The sequence below is a fragment of the Oncorhynchus mykiss genome, chromosome 4 (genome assembly GCF_057628025.1).
Source record: "Oncorhynchus mykiss isolate SJ-2025 chromosome 4, ASM5762802v1, whole genome shotgun sequence".
NCBI lineage: Eukaryota > Metazoa > Chordata > Actinopteri > Salmoniformes > Salmonidae > Oncorhynchus > Oncorhynchus mykiss.
The window spans coordinates 17,158,450-17,182,755 of NC_143025.1; the positions used below are offsets into that span (position 1 = coordinate 17,158,450).

The 24,306-nt window shown below is 44.2% G+C and overlaps 1 protein-coding gene across 1 annotated transcript in view; it reads right to left on the reverse strand.

Annotated features, from left to right (window-relative positions):
• Window positions 1–24,306, reverse strand: part of LOC110521406 (DENN domain-containing protein 2A) — a 53,670-nt gene that overhangs the window by 23,591 nt on the left and 5,773 nt on the right. The window contains exon 2 of the mRNA XM_036968715.2: window positions 1,644–1,730. Within this exon, the coding sequence (XP_036824610.1) occupies window positions 1,644–1,729 (86 nt within the window). The 5' untranslated portion in view covers window position 1,730. The remainder of the gene's footprint in view (window positions 1–1,643; window positions 1,731–24,306) is intronic.

The following is a 24,306-nucleotide window of genomic DNA, read 5'->3' on the forward strand; positions in this document are numbered from 1 at the left end:
CAGATACAAAACAACTTGATTTTATGGAGTAAATGAGTAGGAATTCTCGTAAAACAACAACCCCCAGTAGAACCCAATTTGTGTCATTTCTGCATGATGACTGGGTGCTGACAGTTTGAACTCAAGGTTTTAGGTCAAAGTTTACAAGCAGCACAGCCATTTCTGGGAGGATGAAAGTGTACACAGCAAATGGAGAGGCTGGGGTAGAGACATGCATTTTGTCTAAACTAAAGCTGAACCACTAACTGACTCCATCTTGGATCAAAGCCAGTTCAAATGATTTGGCTTTAAAACAAACGGAGGAAACGTGGCCTCTGACTGCAACTTCTGATGATATCGCATTATTGTATGTATGAAATTGAAAAGTCCTGCAATTTTGAGGGAAACTTAAAGGAAACGGACTGTTCAATCGAGTACATGCTTAACTGAACGAACGACAAAGATGGAATGCAATATGTCATTTTTGGGGGAAAGGAGTTCCAATGACGGAGCTTAAGGTGCTGGATAGTTGTCAATAATTGTTGATGAAAAACGGCAAATGAGAGAATAAGGGCAAGTTGACATATGAACACAGTACAAGCCAAGATGGTTGAGAGAGAGGAAGGTGATAATTGCAAGAGTGAGCCCAGGGTTGAACAACAATTGTGAGGAATGTGCATTTTTGTGCCGTGCTTATAGGCTATAAGGTAAATAGGTGAATGACATTCCACACATGGCTAATAGGAAAGAGGAGAAGAAACAGGAAGCTATGCTGATGATGATGATTTGTTTGTATTACTGGATGAAGTTAGACAAGCATTTCGACCAGCCTTCCTGATAAAACGTAAACTACATTACAAATTCCCTTCAACTCCCTTACATTTGAATGATAAATGGTGTTGAAATATTATAAAATTACGATTATGAACAACAAGGGTGAGTGGGGCAACAGATTCTCATTGTTTTATTAGTAGTTTGCTTTCTCTGCCTTCAGTTGAGGCTATAGTTTTTATGAAGCATGGAGCAGCAGAGGGGGGAAACTAAGTCAATCTGCAAAGCCAAGAAAAAGAGAAAGAGAGTGTGAGGGGAGGGGAGGGGAGGAAAGGAGAGGAGAGGAGGGTGGAAGAGCAACAGACGGAGGGAGGGAGGGGGGATCAATAGTGTTCTCTTCTTCTTGGCAGGGGAATGGCCAGTTTCATTAAGAGAGCCTGGCTAAGAGCAGGGAACTATGGGAAGACTTCCTCTCACTCACAGACAAGGAGGGGTGGGGATTGGACGGTGGAGGCAGAAGGTGGGTACAACAACCATCTCTGACCAGCGGAGCAACAGAGGACGGGGAGACAGAGGAGGAGACAAGGGGAACAGGTTCAACTGGGTGAAGAGGAGTTGCATGAGAGGGAAAAATTGATCTCTGTTGATTGGACTTTTCTGATATTTTGGTATTTCTTTAAGCTGTGCCATCCATGGCTCATCAGCACTAGCGATAGCAGGGTGCCCAGTAACAGTATCCAGCTGTCAGGTGGAAACCTTTGCCCTGCTGCCCTTCCATTGTTGGAACACCACATGGGACCGTCTGACTGGCACTGTTGGCCTCAGATGGTTTCTAAGGGGTTCCATGGAGTGGATTGTAAAATGTATACAGGAAGTAGTAATGCAATACATACCCGTTGACTGATTGGTAGATACAGTTGTCAGTGTTGGTACAGAGCAGCAGGGCCCTCCCACCAGTCATTGTGCTAGCAGCTGGCATCCTGCAATGAGAGAGATACAGACAGACCGACACAGTCCAGTTAGCAGAGTTGGACTGCTAGTTAAGGATCATATCACCTCCACCTTATCCAACACCCTAGACCCACTACAATTTGCATACCACCCTAACTGATCCATGGAGGACGCAATCACCATTGCACTGAACACTGCCCTATCCCATCGGGACAATATGAATACTTATGTAAGAATGCTGTTCATCGACTATAGCTCAGCCTTCAACACCATAGTGTCCTCCAAGATCATCACTAAGCTCAGGACCCTAGGTCTGAACCCCGCCCTGTGCAACTGGGTCCTGGACTTCCTGATGGGCCGACCCCAGGTGGTGAAGGTAGGCAACAACACCTCTGCCATGCTGATCCTCAACACTCAGCACCCTCCTGTACTCCCTGTTCACCCATGCGTGGCCACGCAAGTCTCAAACTCAATCAGCAACTTTGCTGTCGACACACACACAAAAAAATCTCTCCTTCAACGTCAACAAAATGAAGGAGCTGATCGTTGACTACAGGGGACAGCAGAGAGAGAACGCCCCCTTCCACATCAACGGGGCCGCAGTGGAGAGGGTGAAAAGCTTCAAGTTCCTTGGCGTGTACGACAGTGTGGTGAAGAAGGCGCAACAGCGGCTTGGTCCCCAAGACCTCACAATCTTCTACAGATGCACCATTGAGAGCATCCTGTCGGGCTGTATCACCGCCTGGTACGGCAATTGCAACCGCAGGTCTCTCTAGAGTGTGGTGCGGTCAGCCCAACACATCACCGGGGGCACACTGCCTGCCCTCCAGGACATCATCAGCACCCTGTGTCACAGGAAGGCAAAAAAGATCATCAAGGACCTCAGCCACCCGAGCCAGGTCCTGTTCACCCTGCTACCATCTAGAAGGTGGAGACAGTACAGGTGCATCAAAGCTGGGACCAAGAGACTGAGAAGCAGCTTCTATATCCAGGCCATCAGACCATTAAACAGTCACCACTAGCCGGCATCCAGCCAGTACCCTGTCCTGATCCTTAGACACTGTTCTAGCTGGCTACCACCCGGTACTCTCGGAAATTATTCAGACCCCTTGACTTTTTCCACATTTTGTTATGTTACAGCCTTATTCTAAAATTGATTAAACTTTTTTTTAAATATCAATCTAAACACAATACCCCATAATGACAAAGTGAAAATAGGATTTTTGCACATTTATTAAAAATAAAAACATAAATATCTTATTAGTCAGACACTTTGCTATGAGCTCAGGTGCATCCTGTTTCCATTGATCATCCTTGACATGTTTCTAGAACTTGATTGGAGTGCACCTGTGGTAAGTTCTTTTGACTGGACATGACTTTGAAAGGCACCCAACTGTCTATAGTTGACAGCACATGTCAGAGCAAAAACCAAGCCGTGAGGTCAAAGGAATTGTCCGTAGAGCTCCGAGACAGGATTGTGTTGAGGCACAGATCTAGGGAATGGTACCAAACCATTTCTGCAGCATTGAAGGTCCCCAAGAACATAGTGGCCTCCATCACACTAGAGTTGGCCGCCCGGCCAAACTGAGCAATCGTGGTAGATGGGCTTTGGTTAGGGAGGTGACCAAGAACCCAATGGTCACTCTGACAAAGCTCCAGAGTTCCTCTGTGGAGATGGGAGAATCTTCCAGAAGAACAACCATCTCTGCAGCAGTCCACCAATCAGGCCTTTAAGGTAGAGTGGCCAGACGGAAGCCACTCCTCAGTAAAAGGCACATGACAGCCCACTTGGAGTTTGACAAAAGACACCTAAAAGACTCTCAGAACATGAGAAACAAGAAGCATGGTGGTGGCAGCATTATCTTCTCTTGGGTAGGGGGCAGTATTTAGAAGTTTTGATGACAAACATGCCCAAAGTAAACTGCCTGTTACTCAGGCCCAGAAGCTAGGATATGCATATGCATGGTAGTATTGGATAGAAAAGTTTCTAAAACTGTTAAAATAATGTGTGTGAGTATAACAAAACTGATATGGCAGGCAAAAACCAGAGGAAAATCCATCCAGGAGGTGGGATTTTTTTTATGTGAGTTGTTTTCCATTGAATGCCTATTGACTATGTTATGGGTTAGGGCCCAGATTGCAGTTCATATGGTTTCCACTAGATGTCAACAGTCTTTAGACATGCTTTCAGACTTGTATTTTGAAAAGCAACGAGTAAAATACCTTTTGGCCAGTGGACAGGGGAAGTATGCAGAGCTGGATTGGGCGCGTGACTGTGAGCGCGCCGTTCGTTGTTTTTCCTTTCTATTGAAAATGCTATTATTGATTATTTAGACAATAGACAACCTGAGGATTAATTCTAAACATCGTTTGACATGTTTCGATGAACTTTACCGGTACTATTAGGATGTATTCGTCTGCATGTTTTGACCGCCCTGGAGCCAGTGGATTACTGAACAAAACGCGCCAACATAACAGAGTTTTTGGGACATAAAGAGGGACTTTATCGAACAAAACAAACATGTATTGTGTAACAGGGAGTCTTGTTAGTGCAACCATATGAAGATCATCAAAGGTAGGGGATTAATTTTATTGCTATTTCTGACTTTTGTGACTCTTCTACTTGGCTAGAAAATGTTTGTATGCTTTTGTAAGTGGGGCGCTGTCCTCAGATAATCACATGGTATGCTTTCGCCGTAAAGCCTTTTTGAAAACTGACACAGCGGCTGGATTAACAAGAAGTTCATCTTTAAACTGATGTAGAACACTTGTATATTTTATGAATGTTTATTATGAGTATTTCTGTATTTAGAATTTGGCGCTCTGCAATTTCACAGGAAGAAGTTATACTGTGGGGATGTTTTTCAACGGCAGGGACTGGGTGACTAGTCAGGATCGAGGGAAAGATGAACGGCGCAAAGTACAGAGAGATCCTTAATGAAAACCTGCTCCAGAGCACTCAGGACCTCAGACTGGGGCGAGACAAGCACCCAGCCAAGACAACGCAGGCACGGCTTTGGGACAAGTCTCTGAATGTCCTTGAGTGGCCGAGCTAGAGCCCGGACTTGAACCCGATCGAACATCTCTGGAGAGACCTGATAATAGCTGTGCAGTGACACTCCTCATCCAACCTGACAGAGCTTGAGAGGATCTGCAGAGAAGAATGAGAGAAACTCCCCAAATACAGGTGTGCCAAGCTTGTAGTGTTATACCCAGGAAGACTCTAAGCTGTAATCGCTACCAAAAGTGCTTCAACAAAGTACCGAATAAAGGGTCTGAATACTTATGTAAATGTCATATTTCATTTTTTTTTTTATTGCTTTGTCATTATGGAGAATTGTGTGTAAATTGATGAGGGATAAAAAATATATATATTTTAGAATAAAGGTGTAATGCAACAACATGTGGAAAAAGTCAGAACACTTCCCAAATGCACTGTACATAGAGTCATTGAACACTGGTCACTTTAATAATGTTTACATGCTGTTTTACCCACTTCATATTTACAGTATATACTGTTTTCTAATCAGTAGGCTAATTCTGATGCTGCTGGTGGTCATTAGTAGCCTACCAAACTAACTGCCTGGTACTCAGCACTCTATTGTCCCTATCATCACCCTGACATCAATGAAAATGTAAGAGGAATTGTAATCAAACACTTCATGAGAGCCCATGAGCTCATGTTGCGCAACCTTTCTATAGGCTAACATTTATATGTGCATGAGAAAACTGTTTTTTTTAAATAGGAAGATCCCATCAGGTTTCTATAGGCTAAGCCTACTATATTTATTTCTCAACTTTCCTAATATTAAGCACATTGCTTCTCTTTAAAACAGGAGTATAGCCTACAGCCAGGTAGTAATTTTGCACACCCAATTTTTCAGTTTTTGATTTGTTTAAAAAAGTTTGAAATATCCAATAAATGTCGTTCCACTTCATGATTGTGTCCCACTTGTTGTTGATTCTTCACAAAAAAATAAGGTTTATATCTTTATGTTTGAAGCCTGAAATGTGGCAAAAGGTCGCAAAGTTCAAGGGGTCCGAATACTTTCGCAAGGCACTGTATGTAAATGAGATCTTTCTGTATTTCTGTATTTCATTTTCAATAAATTTGTCAAAATGTCTAAAAACATGTTTTCAGTTTGAATTCAGGCTGTAACACAACAAAATGTGGAATAAGTCAGGGGGTATGAATACTTTCTGAAAGCACTTGTATTCATATTTCTAGACTCTGACATTGTTCATTCTGATATTTCTTAATTTTTGGTATTTGGCTTATTGTTTTGTATTGTTAGGTATACTGCACTGTTTGAGGTAGATGCATAAGCATTTCTCTGCACCTGCGATTACAATCAGCAAAATATGTATACACGACCAATAAAATTGTATTTTATTTTATTGCTATTGATCTGTTAAATAACAGAGTGTTGTGGATGACCTGTATGCTCCCCATGAGTACCTTAAAATAGTTTAAGTCAAGTCAGTCAAAGAATTGGCCTGTCACCCAGAGACTAGTCTTGCATAGATATACCTCCAAATCACGTTGTTGTCACGCCTCCTTTGAGACATAAGTAAATACTAAGAGTCATACAGAATAATGGGGTGTATACTGGTTTTAAGCCTCTAGCTTATTTCTGAGAGCCATGAAACTCCCCTAATCCCAGACTGCAGAGGAACAGACCTCACGGGTTCTGAGGCATCTCCCCAAACTGCAGTTCCTAGATTCCTACTTGATTAGTAATTGGAGGATGCACTTGAAAATAAAGATTTAAATGATGTTGAACCTGCAGGAGTAAACGAAAGAGACGACTCTGAGTCCATCTGGCACACAGAAGGAAACATTTGGAAAATACTGGAAATTCCCCCATGTACTGTAATGCAGTTAAGGCCAATTAAGAAATTGTCAGCAACATTCCAACCCAGAAGAAGGGTAATTCAGTTCAACTTGAGAGGAACGTTGTTGACTTGATAACCTACTGTATCACACAATCTATCCTCTTCACTGACTACCTCTCCAAAATCTCTCAAGCAAGGACCTGAAATGTTTTTAACAGAGGTTCTGACCCGTATTGTTTTAGCTTGTTAACCCTCCATCCAAAAAACAGTGCCAAGGTTAGTGTGAAAGACATGCTGAGCCAGTTTGAAATTATTACTTGGTCCATTAGTCAAAGCATGAAGCCAGGTCTTGTTGGGCCGTAACCACACAAGCTCTAAGTCCCTCATCTCACAGTTACTATGCTCCCAGTCCCAATGCAGACTGGGGATGTGTCCTAAACGGCAGCATATTCCCTATATAGTGCACTAGTTTTGACCAGAGTCCTATGGGTCCTGATCAACAGTAGTGCATTACATAGGGAATTATGAATAGGGTGCTATTTGGGACCTGGCCAAAGCAGAGCACTCAACAACTAGGCCCATAAACACTGATAAAGCGACCTGGCTTGAATTTGGCCCCAGGTCTCGGCCCCTGATTTGACCCAGGTGTTAACATGGCAGGGGACGAGCCTGGGCATACGCCTGTTAGCACTTTGTCTTCCTGTCTGGTGTGAGTAAACGCTGACAGACAGACAGGCGGGTAGACGGACAGACAGACAGCTGGATGGACACACACACACACACACACGTAGCTGGAAAAACAGCGTCCAACAGATAGGGGATTGCGCGTGTGTGTGTGACCAGATGTGCTAGAGGGCTTCAAGGCATCCATGGGCCGTTAAACATTTCCTGAGCACTGCCCACTCCAACAAACGCTCCTTCAACCCCCAATAAATATGCATCAGCTAACCCTGCTGCCATCCATCCCCAACCTTCAGTATGCAGCGATTGCCTCCCCAGTCGGGTCAAATTCCACACATTGCTGTCCCCAGAACAGCTGAACAAGTCAAGGAAGAAAATATGCCACAATTTGGCTGAATTACGTTGTTGACTAGCTGAACTATTCCTTGGCTGAGTCAACTGTGTAATTGGCCCAGTGGGTCTGTCCAGCGCTTTGAAACTGCACAGCTCACGGGTTGTTGTTTTTTTCACTTAAGTGTGTAATTATAACTTGACACTGTGGAGAAATTATGCTTTTGGCTGATAAAATGTACTTGCTTACGGTTAAGAGGTTTATCTCTCTGTCTCTCTTTCAGTTTCTCTTTCTCTCTCTACTCCTCCCTCCCTCTCTCCTCCCTTTCTCCCACTCTCTGGTATCTGTTGGAGCAGTACTGGGCTAGCCCCCAGAGAGAGAGGAGGAGGTTTGTTTCAGCCCCTCGCCTGCCAGCCTGCAGGCCCAAATTATTTTCAGCTGTGAGCTAAGCGCTGGTTACATGTTTGAGGGGAAACATCAACATTTTTTCCCCCTTCCCTCTCTTCTCTCTCTGCCTCTTTTTTCTCTACTGAAACCAAACAGGAAAAAATTCAGAATAGAAATCCAGTGGACGGGGGTGGGGGGAGGGGACATAAGAAGAATGTATGTAGCCTCAGAAAAATGTGTAGTTTTACATTTAATTTGTTTTCTGGGTCAGCAAGAGGGGGGTGAGCATCACAGAGGAGGCGAACAGGGGGGAGGAGAGAGTAAATGGAGGGAGAGAGAGAGGAAAGAGGGAAGGAAAGTAGATATTGTGAAGAATATTATGAGTATAACGTTACACTGTGAAAAAGTTGAGGGTTTCAGCTCTCATTCATTGTTTGGAGCCCCAGGGTGAGAACACAAAGTGCTGTTCTATGAGTTCTGTTTGGCTCACTAAAGCACAGTATTCCCTACAGTTGAACCTGTTCCATGGACCCTGAGGAACACTTTATTGTTGAGTTGAATGTTGAGTGTAACTCATGTTGACCATTACAGGCTCCAGGTTTCTGAATGAGTCATCAAACCTGGCATTAGCAGGCAGCTCCATATGAAACTCCCCTTCACTCTGAATGTGACAGGCAGTGAATCCATACCTAATAATGTTGTAAATCTGTGTTGCCAGGACGTTGCATTGGTGCCCGGGCTGTTACCGTGGTAACTAAATTCATTGGAGCAATAGAGGGGAGAGATAGGGTCAGCAGCAGGGTATCAGGACCCATCAGTTGCATAACAACTTTTCTTTTTATTTAACCAGACAATTCAGTTAAGAACAAATTCTTATTTACAATGACATCCTACCCCCTACTTTACCAAACCCGGACGATGCTGGGCCAATTGTGCACCACCCTATGGGACTCCCAATCACAGCCAGATGTGATGCAGCCTAGATTCAAACCAGGTACTGCAATGATGCCTTTGCACTGAGATGCAGTGTCTTAGACCACTGTGCAACTCGGGAGCCCCAAATTTGAGCTGTTCTTGCCATAATATGGACTTGGTCTTTTACCAAATAGGGCTCTCTTCTGTTTACCACCCCTACCTTGCACAACTGATTGGCTCAAATGCATTAAGGAAAGAAATTCCCCCCAAAAAAATTTAACAAGGAAATTAAATGAATTCCAGGTGACTAAATCATGAAGCTGGTTGAGAGAATACAAAGAGTGTGCAAAGATGTTATCAAGGCAAAGGGTGGCTACTTTGAAGAATCTCAAATATAAAATATATTTTGATTTGTTTAACACTTTTTTGGTTATAACATGTGTTATGTCATAGTTTTTATGTCTTCGATATTATTTTACAATGTAGAAAATAGTACAAATGAAGAAAAACTCTTGAATGAGTAGGTGTTTCCAAACCTTTGACTGGCACTGTACATACATACTAAATACACGTTATCTGTGACCTTACGTCCCAATATTAACATTCACACACAATCTTCCTTGTCTTACATCCCTTACGTTACTCCAACCCCCTGCAGTTTCCTATTAGGCTCACTCCTGTGTTGTTTATGTCACTGGAGCTGCCTCCAGATGCAGTGACCATCCATCCGCTGATAGGAATCTGAGTGCGTTTGCCATGGGCTTGTCAGTGATTTTGTCAGTGCCAGTATGACTGGTGTGTTTATTGGTGTGGAATCAGCATTTATGACTTGATGTGATGAGCTCTGGTGATGTCAGTGAAATGATCTAGAAGGTCCCTGAAGGGATGTTCAGTGTCAGTGCTGATGGGCGGCAGGTAGCCTAGTGGTTAGAGCGTTGGGCCACTAGCCTAAAGGTTGCTAGATTGAATCCCCGAGCTGACAAGGTAAAAATCTGTCGTTTTGCCCCTGAACAAGGCAGTTAACCCACTGTTCCTAGGCTGTCATTGTAAATAAGAATTTGTTCTTAACTGACTTGCCTAGTTAAATAAAAATACATAAATAAAAGGTCCAGTGTTGAGTCTTGCTGTTGTTAGTTCTGTTGTCAGTGTTGAGTCTTGCTGTTTTTAGTTCTGTTGTCAGTGTTGAGTCTTGCTGTTTTTAGTTCTGTTGTCAGTGTTGAGTCTTGCTGTTGTTAGTTCTGTTGTCAGTGTTGAGTCTTGCTGTTGTTAGTTCTGTTGTCAGTGTTGAGTCTTGCTGTTGTTAGTTCTGTTGTCAGTGTTGAGTCTTGCTGTTGTCTGTTCTGTTGTCAGTGTTGAGTCTTGCTGTTGTTAGTTATGTTGTTGTCAGTGCTGAGTCTTGCTGTTGTCTGTTCTGTTGTCAGAGTGGAGTCTTGCTGTTGTCTGTTCTGTTGTCAGTGCTGAGTTCTGCTGTTGTCAGTGCTGAGTCTTGCTGTTGTCAGTGCTGAGTTCTGCTATTGTCAGTGCTGAGTTCTGCTGTTGTCAGTGCTGAGTCTTGCTGTTGTCAGTGCTGAGTTCTGCTGTTGTCAGTGCTGAGTTCTGCTGTTGTCAGTGCTGAGTTCTGCTGTTGTCAGTGCTGAGTGCTGCTGTTGTCAGTGATGAGTCTTGCTGTTGTCTGTTCTGTTGTCAGTGCTGAGTTCTGCTGTTGTCAGTGCTGAGTCTTGCTGTTGTCAGTTCTGTTGTCAGTGTTGAGTCTTGCTGTTTTCAGTTCCGTTGTCAGTGTTGAGTCTTGCTGTTGTAAGTTCTGTTGACAGTATTGAGTCTCGCTGTTGTCAGTTCTGTTGTCAGTGTGAAGTCTTGAAGTGGTCAGTGGAGTTGTCAGTAATATTGCCAGTGATAGGTCTCGCTATTGTGAGTAGTGTTGTCAGTTTTATCTGCATGGCCAGTGTCTTAGAGCTCTGGAGGCCTGCCTGGCGCTCCTCACAGCTGCTTCACATAAAGATTTCATCCTACTGACCGTCCTGTCCCGTAGGAACTAACACCATGACATCACCTCTCTTCTCAGGGAGCCTCCAGAATAGGGGAGCGCTCAGTAATTTCCACATACCTAAAAAGGACAAGGCCCCAGATATCCCAGCTAGCCAGAAGGGCCGCTACACCAAAGAGGGACTGTCCTTGGATGATGATTCACTATAGTGGTTGAACTCTAATTGCTGCCCCAAGGAGACGGACTACAGTAGCAGAGCAGCAGAGCCAGACGGAGAGAGCTGCTCAAAACTGCAGAAGAGATTTGCAGTTTTTTTTCGCTCTCTCTCTCTCTCTCTCTCTCTCTCTCTGTGTAGGGCCGTATCCATCCTCACACAATGTGTTTTTTTTAAACACATGCTAAAGCCTCGTCTGCAATCAATTTAACTCACCACTTCACATTTAGCAATCTCTCTGTGGAACAGTGAACTTTGCAAACATTATTTTCTTTCTTTCTTCCCATCCCTTTCCTTCGCTGTAGGAAAGCAATATGATGGGGTGTATGTGGGAGGGATGGAGGGATTTCTAATCCTGTCTTTCTTTTTACTCTGAAGGAACTACTCCTTGAACAAGAGTATGCCAGAGGTAATGCTCAGCCAATTTGCTGTCAGCCCTGCAGGATCACAGAAAAGATATGACACGATGTGCCAGTTCAAATGATGTGCTGGGGATTTCACCGGATCACATGCTGACTTGACCTGCTTCAGTCTGACAGAGAATCATGAGAGGGGGGAGAGAGGGAAGAGAGTGGGGAAAGAGGCTGGTGAAGGTGAAGGCTGTATGAGAGAGTGAAGGAAGAGGGGGTGGGCAAATAAACAATGGAATTTCAGTCAGTCTCGCTCTCTCCCCTCCTCCCCCTCTCTACGGCCTGTCCTGTCCAGGGCCCCAGCCTCTCTCCCCTCCTCCCCCTCTCTACGGCCTGTCCTGTCCAGGGCCCCAGCCTCTCTCCCCTCCTCCCCCTCTCTACGGCCTGTCCTGTCCAGGGCCCCAGCCTCTCTCCCCTCCTCCCCCTCTCTACGGCCTGTCCTGTCCAGGGCCCCAGCCTCTCTCCCCTCCTCCCCCTCTCTATGGCCTGTCTTGTCCAGGGCCCCAGCCTCTCTCCCCTCCTCCCCCTCTCTACGGCCTGTCCTGTCCAGGGCCCCAGCCTCTCTCCCCTCCTCCCCCTCTCTACGGCCTGTCCTGTCCAGGGCCCCAGCCTCTTTCCCAAGCCGATTCCATAGCAGAGGTCTGGCTAGCAGCCAAGCAGGTCGACCGTAAGTGCAACAGGCCTCTGGACTTCTCTCTCCCTGTCCTTCCCCTCTCACTCTTTTATCCCGTTACCCTTTCCCTTGCTCCCTCTCCCTCCCGCCCCCCCTCTCTCTCTCTCCCTTGCCATCTACCTCTCTCCAACCATCCCTGCATTTCCTAGCTGGATGTAGTAAACATCCCTATTAGGCAACCCAAGGGAACACAGAGGACACACACACACACACACACACACACACACACACACACACTCTCCACTGCTCATGTCCCATCCCAGGCCCAGCGGGACACCCCCTAGCATGGCGCACCTCTGCTCAGTCCTGTCGCCCCTGCCCCCTCCCTCCATTGTTAGCCAATGTTAAAGGATGGACAGCAGACAGAAACAGAACTAGGTTCGCCACAGAATGAGACAGGAACTCAAGGGGATAGCACAAACAATACAATGTTTCAATCCAATCTAAAAATAACATTGACGTGCATTTTTCACACCCAGTACCACATGTATTGTTATTGTATAAGGGATATACCAAGTCAGTTGTTCAACTGAATGCATTCAACTGAAATGTGTCTTCCACATTTAACCCAAAACCTCTGAATCAGAGAGGTACAGGGGGCTGCCATAATCGACATCCACGGCACAGTGGGTTAACTGCCTTGCTCAGGGGCAGAACAACAGATTTTTACCTTGTCAGCTCAGGGATTTGATCCAGCAACCATTCAGTTACTAGCCCAACACTCTAACCACTAGGCTACCTGCATAAAGCTGTAAGTAGTCCCTTATAAGATAAGGGTGTCTAGTGTCTACCCCACAAAAAAACTGCAAGAGTGAATGAAATATTACCACATTGGGTCCCCAATAGCCAACCTCACAGGATATAGAGTAATTATAATGAACAGCCATAACCCCAGAGACTCTGCCATTTCAGAAGCCATGTATTGTTTTGTTTGTCCTTGTGTTTTTTGATGACAGACACCTAGACAGAGAGGAAGTGTGGATGACAGGATGTGGGTTAAGAGCACTACTTCCTGTGCCCTCGCCATCCCACTCACTATGGTGTAGGCAGATAAACTCCCACTGTAAGAACCCAGAGACCTCTTTTGACAAATGGGACAGTTCCTCTGCTCTGCTCTCCACAAGGATACAGAAGGCGGTTCCATGGTCAATGAAAAAGGCCTGATTCCTCTCCACCTGTCAAAGCTGAGCTTGTAAATGTGCAGAAAACCCCACAGTTATCAGCCAGGAAACCGTAACAGGCTTTTAATAGTAAGGGCTTCTCTTCTATTCCTAGTGCAGCCCATTCCACATCTGACTGGCGCTGCAAATGGTGCGGCTAGCAGGCTAACAATGTGCTTAAAGACTAGGCTCCAGATGCAGAGGGTGAAGTTACTGACACCATGGTCTGATAAGCAGAGAAAAGAAGAAGAAGAAACTGGTGTGGGCTCAACTCTACTCCTTGGTCCTAAGTATAGAAAGTAGGGATGTGTACAGTTCTTACAATATTAGAATATCTGAACGGACAGTATTCATTTTTGTGTGAACATAATTCTTTGCGAGAAAAAAAATTCTAGCCTATTATAGGCCTATTTTAACCTGATTTTAACACTGAAAAGGCATTTTCTAAATTAAATTTGATGTTACATTGTTACATACAATGATATACATCAGGTATATTTCACTGGTCATCCCCAAAGCCAACACATCCTTTGGCCGCCTTTCCTTACAGTTCTCTGCTGCCAATGACTGGAACGGAAAGCTAGAGACTTATATCTCCCTCATTAACTTTAAGCATCAGCTGTCAGAGCAGCTTACCGATCATTGCACCTGTACATAGCCCATCTGCAAATAGCCCACCCAACTACCTCATCCCCATGTTGTTATTTTTTTGCTCTCTCTACTTGCACCTCATCATCTGCACATCTATCATTCCAGTGTTAATGCTAAATTGTAATTATTTCGCTACTATGGCTTATTAATTGTCTTATCTCCCTAATCTTATTACATTTGCACACACTGTATACAGATTTTTTATATTGTGTTATTGACTGTACGTTTGTTTTTCCCATGTGTAACTCTGTGTTGATGTTGTTGTCTCACTGCTTTGCTTTATCTTGGCCAGGTCTCAGTTGTAAATGAGAACTTGTTCTCAACTGGCCTACCTGGTTAAATTAAGGTGAAATAAAAAAATAAAAAAATGTACCATGGCATTTCTAATGATTCATTTCATAAAGCAAACTTTTCAATGTAGTTTTATGATGTGCACGATGCAAACCATAAAAAGACCGATAGCCAACTGCCGTGTAGCTTGTCGGTAACATCAACATGTTAAATGTGCAACCAGAGGGGGAAACAACCAGAGGGGGAAACATTTTTAGATCACCTGTACTCCACACACAGAGACGTGTACAAAGCTCTCCCTCGCTCTCCATTTGGTAAATCTGACCACAACTCTATCCTCCTGATTCCTGCTTACAAGCAAAGATTAAAGCAGGAAGCACCAGTGACTCAGTCTATAAAAAAGTGGTCAGATGAAGCAGATGCTGCACTACAGGACTGTTTTGCTAGCACAGAGTGGAACATGTTCCGGGATTCTTCCGATGGCATTGAGGAGTACATCACATCAGTCACTAGTTTTATCAATAAGCGCATCGAGGACGTCATCCCCACAGTGACTGTACGTACATACCCCAATCAGAAGCCATGGATTACAGGCAACATTCGCACTGAGCTAAAGGGTAGAGCTGCCGCTTTCAAGGTGCGGGACTCTAACCCGGAAGCTTACAAGAAATCCTGCTCTGCCCTGCGACGAACCATCAAACAGGCAAAGCGTCAATACAGGGCTAAGATTGAATCATACTACTCCGGCTCTGACACTTGTCTTATGTGGCAGGGCTTGCAAACTATTACAGACTACAAAGGGAAGCACAGCCGCGAGCTGCCCAGTGACACGAGCCTACCAGGCGAGCTAAATCACTTCTATGCTCGCTTCGAGGCAAGCAACACTGAAGCATGCATGAGAGCATCAGCTGTTCAGGACGACTGTGTGATCACGCTCTTCATAGCCGACGTGAGTAAAACCTTTAAACAGGTCAACATACACAAGGCTGCGGGGACAGACAGATTACCAGGACGTGTGTTCCGGGCATGTGCTGACCAACTGGCAGGTGTCTTCCCTGACATTTTCAACATGTCCCTGATTGAGTCTGTAATACCAACATGTTTCAAGCAGACCACCATAGTCCTTGTGCTCAAGAACACAAAGGCAACCTGCCTGCACAAGCATTTCGCTACATTCGCATTAACATCTGCTAACCAAGTGTATGTGAGAGCTTCAAGTTTCGTGGTGTCCACATCAACAACAACCTAGAATGGACCAAACACACCAAGACAGTCGTGAAGAGGGCTCAGGAGACAAAAAATATTTGGCATGGGTCCTGAGATCCTCAAAAGGTTCTACAGCTGCAACATCGAGAGCATCCTGACTGGTTGCATCACTGCCTGGTACGGCAATTGCTCGGCATCTGACCGCAAGGCACTACAGAGGGTAGTGCATACGGCCCAATACATCACTGGGGCTAAGCTGCCTGCCATCCAGGACCTCTACACCAGGCGGTGTGAGAGGAAGGCCTTAAAATTGTCAAAGACCCCAGCCACCCCAGTCATAGACTGTTCTCTCTACTACCACATGGCAAGCGATACCGGAGTGCCAAGTATAGGACAAAAAGGCTTCTCAACAGTTTTTACCCCCAAGCCATAAGACTCCTGAACAGGTAATCAAATGGCTACCTGGACTATTTGCATTGTGTGCCCTCCCAACCCCTCATTTTACACTGCTGCTACTCTCTGTTTATCATATATGCATAGTCACTTTAACTATATATTCATGTACATACTACCTCAGTTGGGCCGATCACCCAGTGCTCCCACATATTGACTAACCGGGCTATCTGCATTTTGTCCCGCCACCCGCCACCCACCAACCCCTCTTCTATGCTACAGCTACTCTCTGTTCATCATATACGCATAGTCACTTTAACCATATCTACATGTACATACTACCTCAATCAGCCTGACTAACCGGTGTGTGTATGTAGCCTACGTTTATAGCCTCACTACTGTATATAGCCTGTCTTTTACTGTTGGTTTATTTCTTTACCTACCTATTGTTCACCTAATACCTTTTTTGCACTATTGGTTAGAGCCAGTAAGTAAGCATTTCACTGTATTCGCACACGTGATAAAAAACTTTTCTTTGATTTGATTTGTTTATGTTTGCCAATCAACGTGGCAAAGACGCTCAATGTGTAGCAAGTGAAGTGAGAGTTCACTAATGCAATGCACCGATGGAATAAAATTATGGAATTAAAAGTTAGCAAAATGAGAAGGAGTAGGCTATCTGAATGGGTTTGGGGAGAAAGCACAGCATGTGGCCTCATTTAGCCTAAATAGCTATAGTTGGTTAGCTTAGCTAGCTAGCCTGTCTAATGTACTCCAGTTAAGACAGGCAATGCTATATGAGATGACAAATAACATTGTGGTGGATACAAGTTAGCTAGTCTTGGTTGTGGCAAAGTTTGCTAGTCTTGGTTCTCCCTCCGTCAGCTCGCTACACACACCACCCTATATAACCACTGCCAGCTGCAGCAATAGGTCACCAGCCTCTCCCTCGTGCAGCAGTGCTCAGGTTAAAAACTTAGCTATGTTTATAAAAACACATCTATTTTGAATATCCAGATATCAGACGAAAATGAATTATACTTTTCGAATAGTGAAATCATTTCAAACCCCCATCCCAAATGGAAAGAGTAACCTTGAGAGCAGAGGAGAAGAGGAGAGGTGACAAGAGGAACAGAACAAGGGAAAAGAGACAGAACAGAGAATAGCAAGAGAATGGAAGAGAAAACAAGAGAAGGAGAGGAAGATGAATTGGTGAGAGAGAGAAGCAGAGAAGTAAACAATCCCTATTCAACCCATCTGGATCACACTCCTACACACTCCCTCCATCCCCTCCTCTACAGGCCTGTATTCCCCTCCTCCTTGCAGGCAGAGACTTCTGCATGTTGCTGCTCCTCACTCATCCCAATCTGCTATCAATTACCCTCCTGGCTCCACTGACCACAACCAATGCCAGCCAATCCCAAAGCCTGCTCTACTGAGTACATCTAGTTAGCTACAAATCTGGCCCTCGTTTCCCAGTTGCAATGTAATTTAAGGGTTATAATGTACCAGAGCGTGTTTAGAGTGTTTCCCAAACAAGCACATAGAAAGAATGTTCGCTAAGTGCGTTGTTAGACGATATATGTGATAGGATCGAAAGAAAAGCAGCGCTGCTCTCGGGTCAGCTTTCTCTATTCAAATCTTACCTTAATAACATTAGAATTATTCCACAAGACTGATGATATATCAGCTTCTAGAGCAAGGGTCGAAAACAGGCAGCCCGCAGGCCAAAACTGGCCAGGAAGGGATTTTTTTTGCCCCCAGGAATTCAGCAAAAAAAATGTTTAATTCGCTAAGACAAAAATCTGAATATACATCTCTCCGGTAAGAAGGGTGGGGTTATATGTTTCATGATTAACGACGATGATTGTTACGATGGTGTAATCGTAAAAACATACAGAAACTGAAGTCCTTTTGTTCACCTGACCTAGAATTCCTCACAATCAAATGCCTACCGTATTATCTCCTAAGAGAACTCTCCTCGGTTATTGTCACAGCAGTGTATATCCACCCTCAAACCAAGACAAAGACGGTCCTCAAGGAACTTCACTGGACTTTATGCAAACTGGAAACCATATATCCTGAGGCTGCATTTATTGTAGCTGGGGATTTTAATTTGAGAACTAATTTGAGAATAAGGCTCCCTAAATTCTATCAGCATATCGAACGCAGTACACGAGCGAGTAACACACTCTAACTTCCACGATGCATACAAGGCCCACCCCAGCCCTCTTTTTGGCAAATCTGATCATGACGCCATCTTGTTGCTCCCTTAATATAGGCAGAAACTAAAACAGGAAGCACCGCGCTTAGGTCTATCCAATGCTGGTCTGACCAATCGGATTCCACGCTTCAAGATTGTTTCGATCACGTGGACTGGGATGTGTTTAGGGTAGCCTCAGAGAATAACAATGAAGTATATGCTGACTCGGTGAGCGAGTTTATAAGGAAGTCTATAGGAGATGTTGTACCCACTGTGACTATTAAAACCTTCCCTAACTAGAAACTGTGGGTGGATGGCAGCATTCGTGCTAAACTGAAAGCACGTTCCACTGCATTTAATCATGGCAAGACAACTGGGAATATGGCTGAATACAAACAGTGTAGTTATTCCCTCCATAAGGCAATCAAACAAGCAAAGTGTCAGTATTGAGTCCAAGTGGAGTCGCAATTCAACAGCTCAAACACGAGACGTATATGTGGCAGGGTCTACAGACAATCACGGATTACAAACAGAAAACCAGCCCCGTCGTGGACATCGACGTCTTGCTTCCAGACAAACAAACACCTTCTTTGCCCGTTTTGAGGATAATACAGTGCCACTGATCCACTACCAAAGACTGTGGGCACTCCTTCTCTGTGGCCAACGTGAGTAAAACATTTACACATGTTAACCCTCGCAAGGCTGCCGGCCCAGACGGCATCCCTAGCCGCGTCCTCAGAGCATGCGCAGACCAGCTGGCTGGCTGGTGTTTACGGACATATTCAATCAATCCATATCCCAGTCTGCCTTTCCCCACATGCTTCAAGATGGCCACCATCATTCCCAAGAAAGCAAAGGTAACTGAACTAAATGACTATCGCCCCGTAGCACTCACTTCTGTCATCATGACGTGCTTTGAGAGACTAGTCAAGGATCATATTACCTCCACCCTACCTGTCACCCTAGACCCACTTCAATTTGCTTACCTCTCCAATAGGTCCACAGACGATGCAATCACCATTCCACTGCACACTGCCCTATCCCATCTGGACAAGAGCAATACCTATGTAAGAATGCTGTTCATTGACTACAGCTCAGCATTCAATAGTATAGAACCCTCAAAACTCAACCCCACCCTGTGCAATTGAGTCCTGGACTTCCTGACAGGTGATGAAGGTAGGAAACAACATCTCCGCTGATCCTCAACACTGGGGCCCCACAAGGGTGCGTTCTCATCCTCCTCCTGTACTCTCTGTTCACCCATGAATGCGTGGCCTCGCACGCCTCCAACTCAATCATCAAGATTGCATATGACACAACAGTGGTAGGCTTGATTACCAACAACGACGAGACGGCCTACAGGGAGGAGGTGAGGGCTCTCGGAGTGTGGTGTCAAGAAAATAACCTCTCACTCAATGTCAACAAAACAAGAGATGATCGTGGACTTCAGTAAATAACAAAGGGAGCACCCCCCTATCCACATTGATGGGACAGCAGTGGAGAAGGTGGAAAGTTTTAAGTTCCTCGGTGTACATATCACAGACAAACTGAAATGGTCCACCCACACGGACAGTGTGGTGAAGGCGCAACAGTGCCTCTTCAACCTCAGGAGGCTTAAAAAACGTGGCTTGAATTAAAAAACCATCACTAACTTTTACAGGTGCACAATTGAGAGCATCCAATTGTTTTACCACCTGGTACGGCAACTGCACTGCCCACAACCGCAGGTCTCTCCAGAGGGTGGTGCGTTCTGCACAACGCATCACCGGGGGAAAACTACCTGCCCTCCAGGATACCTACAACACCCGATGTCACAGGAAGGCAAAAAAGATAATCAAGGACAATAACCACCTGAGCAACTGCCTGTTCACCCCACTTCCATCCAGAAGGCGAGGTCAGTACAGGTGCATCAAAGCTGGGACTGAGAGATTGAAAAACAACTTCTATCTCAAAGCCATCAGATTGTTAAACAGCCATCACTAGCACAGAGAGGCGGCTTCCTACTTACAGACTTGATATCATTGGCCACTTTAATAAATGGAACCCTAGTCACTTTAATAATGGCACTTTAAGAATGTTTACATATCTCGCATTACTCATCTCATATGTATATACTGTATACTGTCTCCTTCACTATATATTCTATACTATACTATACTATTGCATCTTAGCCGCTCTGTCACTGCTCATCCATTTATTTTATATATTCTTATCCCATTCCTTTACTAGATTGTGTGTATTAGATTTTGTTGTGGAATTTTTGACCTGTTATTATCTGTTAGATACTGCTGCACTGTCGGATCTAGAAGCATAAGCATTTCGCTACACTCGCAATAACATCTGCTAACTATGTGTATGTGACCAATAACATTTGATTTGATAATGAAAGACATTGAGGCAAAGATGACAGGCCTAGTCGCAAACTAGAACTCAATTGATTGAACACAAAGTTTATTTCAATATGATTGAAATAGGTTATATGGGCCCATGTAGCCTATGTATATTTAAATGCAGTCATTTCGGTTTTCATTTTAAGCATAATTTTATCCTTTCTTTTATCCTTTTTGGTAATGATTGCAAATACTTTGACAACTTGTACAGTTGAAGTTGAAGGTTTACATACACCTTAGCCAAATACATTTCAACTCAGTTTTTCACAATTCCCGACATTTAATCAGAGTAAAAATTCCCTGTCTTAGGTCAGTTAAGATCACCACTTTATTTTAAGAATATGACATGTCAGAATAATAGTTGAGAGAATGATTAATTTCAGCTTTTATTTCTTTCATCACATTCCCAGTGGATCAGAAGTTCACATACACTCAATTAGTATTTGGTAGCGTTGCCTTTAAATTGTTTAACTTGGGTCAAACATTTCGGGCAGCCTTCCACAAGCTTCCCACAATAAGTTTGGTGAATTTTGGCCCATTCCTCCTGACAGAGCTGGTGTAAGGTTTGTAGGCCTCCGTGCTCGCACACGCTTTTTCAGTTCTGCCCACACATTTTCTATAGGATTGATGTCAGGGCTTTGTGATGGCGACTCCAAAACCTTGACTTTGTTGTCCTTAAGCCATTTAGCCACAACTTTGGAAGTATGCTTGGGGTCATTGTCCATTTGAAAGACCCATTTGCGTCCAAACCTTAACTTCCTGACTGATGTCTTGAGATGTTGCTTCAATATATCCACATAATCTTCTTGCCCCATGATTCCATCTATTTTGTGAAGTGTACCAGTCCCTCCTGCAGCAAAGCACCCCCACAACATTATGTCGCCACCCCCGTGCTTCACGATTGGGATGGTGTTCTTCGGCTTGCACGCCTTCCCTCTTTTTCCTCCAAACATAACGATGGTCATTATGGCCAAACAGTTCTATTTTTGTTTCATCAGACCAGAGGACATTTCTCCAAAAAGTACGATCTTTGTCCCCATGTGCAGTTACAAACCATAGTCTGTTTTTTTTTACGGCGGTTTTGGAGCAGTGGCTTCTTCCTTGCTGAACGGCCTTTCAGGTTATGTCGATATAGGACTCGTTTAACATTGGATATAGATACTTTTGTACCTGTTTCTGCCAGCATCTTCACAAGGTCCTTTGCTGTTGTTCTGGGATTGATTTGCACTTCTCGCACCAAAGTACGTTCATCTCTAGGAAACAGAACGCGTCTCCTTCCTGAGTGGCATGACAGCTGCTTGGTCCCATGGTGTTTATACTTGCGTACTGTTGTTTGTACAGAAGAATGTGGTACCTTCAGGCGTTTTAAAATTGCTCTCAAGGATGAACCAGACTTGTGGAGGTCTACAATTTTTTTTCCGAGGTCTTGGCTGATTTCTTTAGATTTTCCCCTGATGTCAAGCAGAGGCACCGAGTTTGAAGGTAGGCCTTGAAATACATCCACAGGTACACCTCCAATTGACTCAAATTATGTCAATTAGCCTATCAGAAGCTTCTAAAGCCATGACATCATTTTCTGGAAATTTCCAAGCTGTTTAAAGGCACAGTCAACTTAGTGTATGTAACCTTCTGACCCACTGGAATTGTGATACAGTGAATTATAAGTGAAATAATCTGTCTGTAAACAATTGTTGGAAAAAATGACTTGTGTCATGCACAAAGTAGATGTCCTACCTGACTTGCCAAAACTATAGTTTGTTAACAATACATTTGTGGAGTGGTTGAAATTTTAACGACTCCGACCTAAGTGCATGTTAACTTCCGACTTCAACTGTATGTGAAGTCAACTTCGTTCTGAAGTTATCGTCAGTCAGTCAGACAGATATACTCTTAGAAAAAGAGGTGCTATCTAAAACCTTGTGCTTCTACATCTGCATTGCTTGCTCTTTGGGGTTTTAGACTGAGTTTCTGTATAAGTACTTTGTGACATCTGCTAATGTAAAAAGCGCTTTATAAATACATTTGATTGATTTGATTGATTGGTTCATAATCTGTCCCCAAAGGAGAACCCTTTGAAGAACCCTTTTTGTTTGTAGGTAGAACCGTTTTTGGTTCCAGGTACAACCCTTTTGGGTTCCATGTAAAACCATTTCTACAGAGGGCATTATGTAGAACCAAAACGGGTTCTCCTATGGGGACAGCCAAAGAACAATTTTGGAACCCTTTTTTCTAAGAGTGCAAAGGTTTTTAAGAGCCACGTTACTAAGGAAGACTCTGGGAAACAACCCGGCTACTAAAGATACATCGTTAGAAGAGGTTCTGACGATGATCTAAACGCTACGAAGGCACTTGTAAAGCAGGCTCTGGCCTATATTAAATGATCCAACCTTGTTCTACTGAATAGCCTACGCCTACAACTCTAGCGTTCTTTAGTGGAGCCGAGATTTCTTTCTAAATACATCTAGCTACAACTTCGGCATGCATAAGCTGATCCAAACCTGCAGGGCCTTCTTAATAAAGCTACAACTTTGTCTGATGCAGCATTAGTTAATCCATTCCTGCTCTTGTGTTCACTGCATCAGACTTACTCAAGAGTTGTCTTTTCTAGATCCACAACATCAATCAGAAAGTATTGCGCAACACAGTGCTTTGCTGTGGATACATCAAGCTATAATGTAAGTGAAAGTGCAAAGTTCATAGGGCTGTAAAAAAAAAAAAATCACCCAGTGACAGTCAGGTCATTAACTAAAGGGCTTGCCAAATAAAAGCAGCGTTGGAAGTTATGGAAGTGCTCCTGGCTGTGAGTTTCCTGTGTGGAGCTGAGGCTGTGGATATAGGTTTCACAAGGGGTGGGATACGCTATGCAGCAACAGGTAAAAACATATGCAGCTCACACACCCGATGAAGCTAGATGAGGTTTCACCTGCCCTCAACCACAATGAGAGGAGTGAGAAACATGTCTTATATTTCAGATAATGCTAGTACCTATTGTTGGAAGACCCAACTGCTCCACAAAGGAAATGTGCTATTCAATACTCTAACCCAAGATCAAACAGCTGATGGAAAAACAAGTTTTATTAAGAATTAACTGTTGTCTCTTGAAATTATTTGTGTTACTTTGAAAGTAGAACATTACCGACATAAACTCCTTGCTGCTAGTTCTCACTACGGCCAATCAATTAGACCTGATATAGTCCTGCATATCCCTTCAACAGTGTATATGGTGCATTGGAACTTCTTCACTTGTTCTCTGGTCCAGGATCAGTTTTCTCCTCCTTGCCACAGTCTCCCTCAGATGAGCTCACTGACAAATTTCGCCCACATTTCTGGGGTTCTGCCTGAGAATTCCCAGCAGAATTCCTGTTCCCATCCCATTCCCACTCCACACGCCTGTGCAGAACCGATTTTTATAATTCCCTGGCTGCTTCCAGAGGGCTGGTGCAAGGTGAGAGCTTGGGAAAATGGTCTTCTGGAGACAAAGCGCAGCAGAGCAAATGATTTTGACCCCTACACACCCAAAGCCCGGCAACTGTGAGCATAAGCTAAGAGAGAACTCAAGAGAGATAAAACCTAAATAATAAAACAACACAGAGTGTAAGCCAAAAGAGAGCTCATAGAAAACTGAAACAAAATAGTTGTGCAGCAGGTTTTATTTATCCGTTATTTTACCAGGTAAGTTGACTGAGAACACGTTCTCATTTGCAGCAACAACATGGGGAATAGTTACAGGGGAGAGGAGGGGGATGAATGAGCCAATTGTAAACTGGGGATTATTAGGTGACCGTGATGGTTTGAGGGTCAGATTGGGAATTTAGCCAGGACACCGGGACGCCAGGACACCCCTACTCTTACGATAAGTGCCATGGGATCTTTATTGACC